Consider the following 11,064-nt stretch of genomic DNA (forward strand, 5'->3'; position numbering starts at 1 on the left):
TCCATTGGTTATGCTTATATGGATGCATACAAGTCCTTCGGTTGATCTCTTACTCCCCTCCCTTCTGCCCCCCAACCCTCTCTGGCCTTCCCACTGCAGTTTGACAATCAGTTTGAGGCAGCTCTGCCTCTGTATCTATTATTGTTCAAAAGTTTGTAATGGTCTTTATTATCCATGAATGAGTGAGATCATGTGGTATTTTTCCTTCATTGACTGGCTTGTTTCACTTAGCATAATGCTCTCCAGCTCCATCCATGCCGTTGCAAATTGTAAGAGTTCCTTCTTTTTTACAGCAGCATAGTATTCCATCGTGTAGATGTACCACAGTTTTCTAATCCATTCATCTACTGATGGGCACTTAGGCTGTTTCCAGATCTTAGCTATGGTGAATTGTGCTGCTATGAACATATGGGTGCATATATCCTTTCTGATTGGTGTTTTTGGTTTCTTGGGATATATTCCTAGAAGTGGGATCACAGGGTCAAATGGGAGTTCCATGTTTTGTTTTTTGAGGAAACTCCATACTGTCTTCCATAGTGGCTGCACCAGTCTGCATTCCCACCAGCAGTGCACGAGTGTTCCTTTTTCTCCACATCCTCTCCATTAACTTATTTTTTGAAGTAATTTTTAATTAGTGGTGTTTCAACAGAAAGTTTATTTAGATTCAGAATATAAGTGTATGAATGACATGGATCACACATTGTTGTGTGCCAGGTTCAGGAATGAGAGCTTTGTTTCAAGAAATAATGTACACTTTGAAAATCTTTAGATCACTTTTGTGATCCTGAACATGACCACATGGCATTAGAAGGAGGATATCCTTGCTAATGGGAAAAGAAAGAGCCATGCTAAAATAGATGTTATCGCAACATAGAGAGGGAGAAAAAAGTAAAAGTTATTAAATTATGGGTTTTCCTTCATTCTGACTTTCTTGTCCTAAATTTGAAAGTTATGTAACTGGATGTGCTTAGATTATTCCAGAATGGGTGAGTTTAGGGGAATGGGAATTTGTGTGGTCAATGTGAAGACCTTATAGAGATACCTAAAAAACAAATTAAAATAACATCACCATATTATCCAGCAATCCCACTACTGGCTATTTATCTAAAGAAAATGAAGCCACTAACATGAAGGAATAACTGTGTCCCCATGTTCACTGTAACATTATTTACAGTAGTGAAGACATGGAAAAAAAAAAAACAACCCTAGGTGTCCTTTGATGAATGAGTTGAAAGAGAAATGGAATACACACACACACACACACACACACACACACGGATATATCATTCAGCCATAAAATATAAAGACATCCTGCCATTTGTAACAGCAGGTGAAGAACTGTATGGCATTATGCTAAATAAAATAAATGGTCATTTAGCGGCGTTCTTTTAAAGAACGTTTGTAACCCCTGGAAAACCCCTGACACAGATGTCAGACTGATTAGAACCTGGGAAGTCTCAGGGAGGTCAGGGCCTCAGTCTAATGTGGGTGATCTCCATTTTGCACAGAGAGGGACTGGGTCTTTAACAAGAATCAATCCAATGTGAAGTCGTGAAGATCCAGAGTTTCACGAGGAAAGCCAAGGGGGCCAGGTAGAGTCCAGTACTATATTTAGCCCTGAGAAACCACTGAGGAGCCCAGGCATCGCACCCTTGTGGTCTCAGGGAAGGATCCAAGGCCAGGTGGCTTGCACATCACAAACCGCCTCACCCGAGGACACTCAGCATGTCTCACACAAAGGGAGGCTCCCGCAGCACCGCCCCCTTCCGGCCTGAGAGGCCCAGGGCCTGCTTCAGAGGCAGGGCACCCTCACTGCCTGCCTCCTTGGGTCTCAGGGGAGGGCAGACTTTGTGGGGGCAGGCCCACTCGCTTCTCTAGAGGGAGGCGTCCAAGCTCTGCAGACACAAAAGTGGGGAGCCTGAGTGAGGACTTGGGTCCAAGGACCCAATAAACGCTCCGGCTCCCGGCATCAGGCGCGCCCTGGACAGCCCCGTGGGAAAGGGCCCACCAATATCCCATTATGAGGCAAGGACCTTTCCAACAGTGTACATGTGTGGCGGTTGTCTGGCTGAGGGCGGCTTCGCAGTAGTGGCTTTGAGTCAAGGTGAGGACCCACCTGCTACCCGCGGAAGCCACACCCCCATAACGAAAATGAGCCCTCCCACCCTCCCCTGCAGTGAGCCCCAACAGGCCCCAGCACAGCCCTGAGACTGCGGCCTGGAAAGTGTTGGGGGAAGGCCTTGCGAGGGAGTAGGCCCGACCCTACTGACGGAGGACCCCTGGGCCCCAAAGGGATTCAAGATGGAGGCCGGGTGCTTCAGAGCAGCCCTCTCTCGGTGAAAGGGCCGCGCAGGGCAGCAGCCCCTGTACTCAGCTCTAGGGACCGTCCCGCCAAGGTAATAGATAAAGAGCGACCCAGCCTCCTCTCGAGCGGCCACCCCGCCAAACTCAGCCAAGGCTGCCGGGAGCAGAGCGGGCAGGCCGCCGTGACCCTTACTCCTCAGGTGGTGTCTCAGAGAGGCCAGGGCCTTGGGGTAATGGAGGAGGGCACAAAGAGGGCCCCGTCTCTACCAGGGTTCAGGGCTGTTACACTGAGGGAGGCTGTGGGAGTCACCCCTGGGAGGCTAGGGCTCGTCGCCATGTTGAGTTGCACTCACTTCCTCCCAGGCCATCTCGGGGAGGTGACAGATCCGGTCAAAGGGGCAACCGCAGGTCAGTGGAGGGAGGATTTCGTGTTGTGCCAGGTTTCAGGGACAGACCATTGAGGACTGTGGGGATGTGCCACCCTGTGCCAGTGGGGCCACAAGGAATCCTCCCTGCCTTAGCCAATGGGCCTCCTGGTTAGATGGTCGGCCTGCACCAAAGGGTCCTGGAGCCAGTCATCGGTCATGGGCAGGTACCTAGGTGGAAGATGGATCCCTTGCCCGGTTTGGTTCATGAGGGAGCAACCAATTGATGTGTTGCTCCCACATCAATATTTCCTCTCTCTCCCTCCCCCCCTCTCTATCTCCCTCCCCCTCACCTTTCCCTTCTCTAAAAAAATCAACAGAAAAACTGTCCTCCTGTGAGGATTAACAACACCAATTAACCAATCAAGAATCCTGTTTATTTTCAGCAATACATTATCACACCTCAAGGATAGATGTCAGGCAGGGGAGCCCATCAGCCCTCACTCAGGGTGACCAGGGAAGTTAGTGCCTTGGTCTGAGGGGAGTGGTACCAGGCCAGCAGAAGGAGAAATCATGACGTCAGCATGAGTCCATTTGAGACCTCAGAATTGGATCCTGTGTGGAACCACTTACCATAGGATCTCAAGCTGCTTGCCACAGCCTCCATACTTGAGAGACCATGTTCAGTCACATAAGGTCCACTTCATTTCCTTTTATTGGAGCTCAGGTAGTTTGGCTCTTACTATGAGGTGAAACCAAGCAATGGAGAAGCCAACCAAACATAAACAAAGGAGCCATCATAGTATTCACTTAAACCCTTTGCTATCAGCTCAGGGAATCTCAGGGAAAGGCTGTCAGCTTGAGCATCCCTCCTCACTTCTTTATATTAAGTTTAAGGGAAGTGAGATGCTCAGTCTGAAGTTCCATTCAGTTGTCAACCAAAGGGGAGCAGTGTCAAGCCTTACAAGGAGCCAGGGTGAGGAGCTTGAGTGACAACTGGGGATGCAAAGGACCCTACTAAGCTCTCAGCACTGGGTGGCTCCTGATAGGGAGGAGGACTCCCCTCCAGTTCCTTTTCAAGGGTCCCAGGGAGTGGCAGGAGGGAGGATTCCCAGGCTCTGCCCAGAGTGGACATGATAATACTGAAAATAAACCAAGAGGACCCACACATTCCAGATCCAAGGGTGTCACACTGGCATTACCTACTGTCACCTGAGTAATTTCCATGTAGGGCTGGTATGATGTAGCATGCAACTCACTCTAAAGTCTCTCTGGTGGTTCTGTAGGATTCTTAAGGCACAAGAGAACAGGAGCCTAGTTGGATCCTAGAGTAGTGCCTTTAAGGAAGCCTGCAGAGGCAGCCTTCAATAAAACCAAGGGGGAAGCTACCTGTTGAAGGTGCTCACATCATCTCTTTCTCCATCCCTCAGGTGCTCAAAGGAGCTGTCCATTGGCTCACTACTGTCTGCTGTCCTGAACAACAGCCATCATGCCTCGTGGTCATAAGAGCAAGCTCCGTGCTCAGGAGAAACGCCGCCAAAACAAAACTGAGAAACAAGATGTTAAGAATGCTCAGGCCCCTGCAGGAGAGGAAGGAGAGGCCGCTTGCTCCTCCTCTTCCATTTTGGGGGAAGGTCCCTCAACCTCCACTGGTGCTGGCACTCTCCAGGCACCTCAGGGTGCCCCAGCCACCACCAGTGCCGCTGCAGGTGCTTCCTGTGAAAGATCTGCTATAAAAGCTAAATGCCATGTTAGGAAAAGTAAAAATTCCTCCCAGATCTCAACTTCCACTGAGATCTGTGGCCTAGATCTTATAAGTAAGAAGGCGACTCTGTTGGTAGAGTACCTGCTGTATCAATATAAAGCGAATGAGCCCATTAAAAAGGGAGACATGCTGAAGATCATCCACAAATGGTACAGAAAGGACTTCCCTGAGATCCTCAAGAAAGTCTCTGAGCACATGGATATGGTCCATGGCCTAGAATTGAAAGAAGTCAAGCCCAACGGTAACTACTATACTCTTGTGGATAGTCAAGATGACACCAGCAACGGGAATCTGGGCAGCGGCTTCAGATTTCCTAACAAAGGGATCCTGATGCCTCTCCTGGCTGTGATCTTCTTGAATGGCAACCGCACCCCTGAGGAGGAGATCTGGGAATTCCTGAATATGATGAGTGTCTATGATGGAAAGAGTCACTTAATATTTGGGGAGCCCAGGAAGCTTATCACCCAAGATTTGGTGCAGGAAAAATACCTAGTGTACCAGCCAGTGCCCAACAGTCATCCTCCACGCTATGAGTTTCTATGGGGTCCAAGAGCCTATGCTGAAACCACCAAGATGAAAGTCCTCGAGTTTTTGGCCAAGCTTAATGATACCATGCCCAGTGCCTTCATAACCCAATATGAAGAAGCTTTGAAAGATGAGGAAGAGAGGGCCCATGCTGCACTCAAGGCTGCTGCTCCTTCCAAAGCCAGTAGGTGCTCCAGGGACATGTCCAAGCGCTACCCACAGCCCGAGTGAACTCTAAGTGGGGTCTTCAGTTTTTGGATGGAAAGGCCTGTTAAACAGTTTCCTAATGTGCAAAATATATTGTTGGCTTACCTTTGTGTTTGTTGTTTTTATTTTTGCATTTTCAAGTGGTGTTCTTTTAGACAGAATGTTTATTTAGATCCAGAATATTAGTATATAAGTCTATGAATAACATAGATTGCAAATTTATTACCATTTTACAGGTTAGTAGTAAGAGTTTTGTTTTTGAAATAGAAATTGAAAATCCTTCAAGCCTTTTTGTGATCCAGAACAGGATAACATGGCTTTAGGATAGGAATATATTTTGATATGTGCAAGAACTTTACACCAAAGTAGGTGGGAACAATAGATAGATAGATAGATGATAGATAGATAGATGATAGATAGATAGAAGTATAAAATGAAAATTGGACACTTCTGTTTTAATTTTTTGTTCAATTATACTTGACAACAATATTATATTAGTGTCAGATGTTACAACATAGTGATTAGACATTTATATAACTTACCATGTGCCCACTCCCATAAGTCGAATACCCATCTGAACCATAAGTAGTTATTACAATGTAATTGACTATGTTTCCTATCCTGTATTCAGCATTACCTGTTTCAGCCAAGACATGGAAGCAAACTAAGTGTCCATCTGTCAACCAAGGAATAAAGAAAATGTGGTTTATTTATGAAACAAGTCACTTCTTATTTTCCTTACTACATTTAGTGCTGTGTTTTGTAAATGTCTACGATATATAACCTGGATTTGCTTGTGTTTTTCAAGAAGGTTTGAGAATATAAATCTTAGTGAATCAGACCTCTTCATTCATGGCTTTTATTTTACACAATCATTGAGCATCAGCTCTTTGGAAGTCTTCATGCTCACATGGGGGGATGTTTAGGCAAAGAAGACCCTGCCCCTGCCCATGCAATTATAGATTGTAGGAGAAGCTATCACTATAAAAGAGGGTGAGATACTCGCCAGTTCATAAGGAACAACTTAATAGGAGGGTAAAGAACAGGTGGAGGTAGCATATTACATAAATTTCATTGCTAAGCAGAATTTAGTCCTGCGGCCCCACCCCCAGCAGGCCCGGCCCCCAATCGCCCCCCTCCACTCCTATCAGGGGCAGGGCTGGCCAACCTCCCACATCCCCTCACCCCTGCCACCCGGCTTGATGGGCTCCCATTGGGGCAGGTTGACAGAACCCCACCCATGCATGAATTGGTGCACAAGGTCTCAAGTATTAGATAAATTTAATTGCTAAGCAGAATTTAATCCCATTGGACAGTTAGTGGGTGATCCAAGGCCACATCTGGTTTCTTCTCTCAACCCAAGTGAGGTCTGAGATGGATGCTTCACATTGTGGTAGGAAATGCCTGTTGACCAGTATTCCTGATATATACACATAACCTGACCTATTTTTGAGGTAATTTTCAAGTGGTGGTATTTCAACATAAAGTTTATTTAGATTCAGAATATAAGTGTATGAATGGCATGGATCACACACTTAATTGTTGTTTATCAGGTTCAGGAATAAGTATTTTGTTTCTTGAAATACACATTGAAAATTCTTAAATCACTTTTGTGATGCTCAACAAGACTGCATGTCATTAGAATGGGTATACATTTGGTAATGGGAAAAGAAAACCCATACTAAAATAGGTGGGATCAGAACATAGAGGGGAGGAAAAAGTTATGGGTTTGCCTTATTCCATTCGGTCTCTCTTTTCCTAAATTTAAAAGTTATACACCTGATTGTCCTTAGATTTTTTCAACAGTGGATGAGTTTTAGAGAATATAAATTAGTGCAGCCACTATGGAGGACAGTATAAAATTTCAAAATATTAAAAATAAAATGACAGTATTATTAGCAATTCCACTACTGGGTAATTATCTAAAGAAAATAAAACCACTAACCTGAAGAAGGGCATTATGCTAAATTAAGTAAATGGCCATTTTCAAGCAGTGGTCTTGCCACAGAAAGTTTTCAACACATGGAGAAAGATAAATGCTGTATGGTATCACATGTGGAAGCTTTAAAAGAAAAAAAAACATACAAAAATGAATGCATACATAGACAGAATAGACTGCTGTTTACCAGAGGCAAGGTGTGCGAAATGGGTGAAGGTGGCCAAAAGGTACAAACTTTCAGTTATAAAATAAGTAAACCCTGGGAATGTAATGTACCGAATGAACATGAATAGTTGATAATACTGTATTAGCTAAATGAAAGTATCCAAGAGAGTAGGTCTTAAATGACTAATTACAGGAACAAAACAACAAAAAGACAGAATCTGCGGATAAAAACTTTTCAGTGTGTATATACAACAGACACTTAGTATCTATCTCACAGTTCTGTAGGTAGTAGCTGGGCTCCTGGGTCAGAAATCTCAAAGCTGCAAACAATGTATCAGGTAGCTGTATTCTTACATGGAGCTCAGGAGCTCCTTCCAGTGCCATGCAGAATGCAGTTAACAGTTACCAGAAACTGAAAGACTGACATGCACATTTTCTTGCTAGCTGTTGGCTAGGGGTCATTCTCAAGTTGCTATTAACTCCTTGGTATGCTATGTGGCTCCCCCCATCTTCAAAACCAGCAAAGGAGAACCTCCCTCTCACTCTTTGAATTTCTCTCACTAGGAAATGCCCATCCCATTTAAGGATTCACCTGATTAGGCTTGACCCATGGGGGATAATCTCTCTATTTGCAGAACAACTGATTTGTGAACTGAATTACATTTGCAAAATTCCTCATAGCAGGACCTAAATAAATATTTGATTTATTAACCGGTGGAAGATGTGTGTACACAGGGAGTCAGAAATCTGGTAGGTCATCTTGGAATTCTGCCAACCAGTGTCCCTGGGGTATGGTGATTATGTCTGTAATTAAGACCTTTGCCCTTTAAAGTTACACAATAAGGTAACTATTGTTATAGATGATTGTCTCAAAATACTCTGGGGGGAGATTTAAAATAGCGGTAGAGTGAGTGGATCCTGCATGGACACGCTCCCAGGAACAAACTTGGATTACAACTAAAATACAGGAAAACTTCCTGAATAATCAATGGAAGACTCATTTGAGAGAACCTTGATATCCGAGGACTGAAAGTGGAAGCCACACAGAAACTGGTAGAAGGGGTGGAAGCAGGAAAGGGCTGGCTGGGCACCCACAGACAGCAACTTAAGTTCCAGAGAGATATCTCAGCTGTGGGGGGTTGCCACTGAGAACTCTGTGGTCTAATCCCCAAGCTGCCCCCCCCATCAGAGACTACCAAACTGAGAAGGGGACCCACATAACATCTGGCTGTGAAAAGCAGTGGGGTTGCTGCCTGCCAGAGAATGATGGCTGGAAATTCAGGCACCTTCTTAAAGGGCCAATGCACAAAATTCCCTGTGGAACCACCCACCTTGTGCTTTGGCAGAGGGAGGGCAGAGTGGACTGAAGCTGCTGTGTGAGAAGCCAGGATTGGGGACTCAGGGGCTAGAGCTCAGAAGGTAGACACCTCAGTTTCCTGTGCTGAGTCATTCCCTCATGAAGAGTAGGACATCTTTCCCACACAGATATTTGCCTTCCCCTGGGGGAAGACAGTTGACCCACCCTAATGGAAAACCCTGAGGCCACTTAAAAGACTAAAAATAACAGCCTCCAGGCAGAAGAAACTGCTCCACCCTGCTGAAAAAAACTCTACCCAAACCTGAGGATGATTACCTAGGGGCAATTCAAGAGGAATCCTATCAGTCTTTAGGCAGAGGCCATCTCTGGAGGCTTTGAGTCCTTCTCTGATCTAATTAGAAACAGCATTTGACACGGTCCTGCACTATAGATTGAGAGGCATAGAGGATCTACCTAATACATAGTCACAAACCCAAATAGGCAGCCAAAATGAGAAGAAAAAGAAACAACCTCCAAATGAAAGAATAAGAGAATTCTCCAGGAGAAGAGATAAATGAAGCTAAGATAAGAAATTTATCTGGAACAGAGTTCAGATATGAGAAAAGATATAGTACTTATGAAAACAGAAATAAAAAATGACATAGCACAAATAAAGAACACATTGGAAGGAATACACAGCAGGTTAGGGGAAGCTGAGGATTGAATCCGTGAATTAGAAGACAGGGTTGAAAAAGTCACTCAATCAGAGAACCAAAAAGAAAAAAATAATTAAAAAAACAGGAGGAGAGCTGAAGGGAGCTGTGGGACAACATGAAACATAATATTAGAATAGTAGGCCTTCCAGAAGAGGCAGAAAGGAAGAAGGGAATAGAGAACATATTTGAAGAAATAATGGCAGAAAACTTCCCTAACCTGGTAAAGGAAAAAGTCACACAAGTTCAGGAGGTACAGAGAACCCCAAGCAAGAAGAATCCAAAAAGGTCCACACCCAGACACATCATAATTAAAATGCCAAAAAATTAAAGACAAAGAGAGAATCTTAAAGTCAGCAAGAGAAAAGAAAACTGTTACCTACAAAGGAGCTCTGACAAGGCTGACACCTGATTTTCTCATCAGAAACTCTACAGGCCAGAAGGGAATGGCATGAAGTGTTCAAGGTAATGGAAAGCAAGGATCTGAGACCAAGATTACTATATCCAGCAAGGCTATCATTCAAAATAGATGGTCAAATAAAGAGCTTCCCAGACAAAAAAAAAAAGTCTAAAAGAGTACATCACCACCAAGCTAGCATTACAAGAAATCCTAAAGGGACTGCTATAATGAGAAGAAGACACACAGAGAGAAACCTAGGCATACAAAATCAAAATGGCAATAAATTAATACCTATCAATAATAACCCTAAATGTAAATGGATTAAATGCTCCAATCAAAAGGCATAGGGTAGCTGAATGAATACAAAAACATGACCCAACTATATGCTGTATACAAGACACCCACCTCAGAACAAAAGAGACACACAGGATGAGAGTGAAGGAATGGGAGAAAATTTTCCATGCAAATGGAGAAAAAGGCTAGAGTAGCAATACTCATATTTCACAAAATAGACTTCAAAATGAAGGCCATCACAAGAGACAATAGAGGTCACTACATAATACTAAAAGGACTAATCTAGCAAGAGGATATAACCCCGGTAAACATATATGCACACAATATGGGAATATAACTTCTAGAGGACATTAACAGAGAAATAAAAAACAATACAGTCATGGTAGGGGACATTAACACCCCACCGACTTCACTGCATAGATCTTCCCAAGAAAAATCAACAAGGAAACAGTGACTCTAAGTGACACACTGTATCAGATGGATTTAGTTGACATTTATAGAACATTTCACCCAAAGCAGCAGACTATACATTCTTCTCAAATGCACATGGGTCATTCTCAAAGATAGGCCACATGTTAGGACACAAAACAAGTCTCTACATGTTCAAGAATATTGAAATCATCTTCTCAGATCACAGTGGAATGAAATTAGAAATCAACTACAGTAAAAACACCCCAAAACTTTAAAACACATGGAGTCTAAATCGCATGTTATTAAACAATGAATGTGTTACCAACAAGATCAAGAAAGAAATCAAAAACTTCCTGGAAACAAATGAAAATGAGCACACAGCACCCAAAATCTCTGGGAAACAGCAAAAGCAGTCCTGAGAGGGAAGTTCATAGCACTACAAAAAATAAAACAAAACAAAAAACAATAAGCTGGTGGAGAAACCAAGATGGCGGCATAGGTAAACACCTGAAATTGCTGCCTTGCACAACCCTTTCAAAAATACAACTAAAAGACAAAACGGACATCATCCAGAACCACAGGAAGGCTGGCTGAGTGGAAATTCTACAACTAGAAGGAAAGAGAAAAGCACACTGAGACTCAGAGGAGGTGCAGAAGTAAAGTGCAGAGGTACGGAGGC

General features: G+C 43.9%; 1 protein-coding gene across 1 annotated transcript; it reads left to right on the forward strand.

The window, feature by feature from the left end:
- Window positions 1–4,158: 4,158 nt before the first annotated feature.
- LOC102260418 (melanoma-associated antigen B2) lies at window positions 4,159–5,190 on the forward strand. Its single transcript, XM_005872111.1, has one exon. It carries the CDS (start codon window positions 4,159–4,161, stop codon window positions 5,188–5,190), a length of 1,032 nt encoding a protein of 343 aa, XP_005872173.1.
- The last annotated feature ends 5,874 nt before the right edge of the window (window positions 5,191–11,064 follow it).

The sequence above is a fragment of the Myotis brandtii genome, unplaced genomic scaffold (genome assembly GCF_000412655.1).
Source record: "Myotis brandtii unplaced genomic scaffold, ASM41265v1 scaffold367, whole genome shotgun sequence".
Classification (NCBI taxonomy): domain Eukaryota; kingdom Metazoa; phylum Chordata; class Mammalia; order Chiroptera; family Vespertilionidae; genus Myotis; species Myotis brandtii.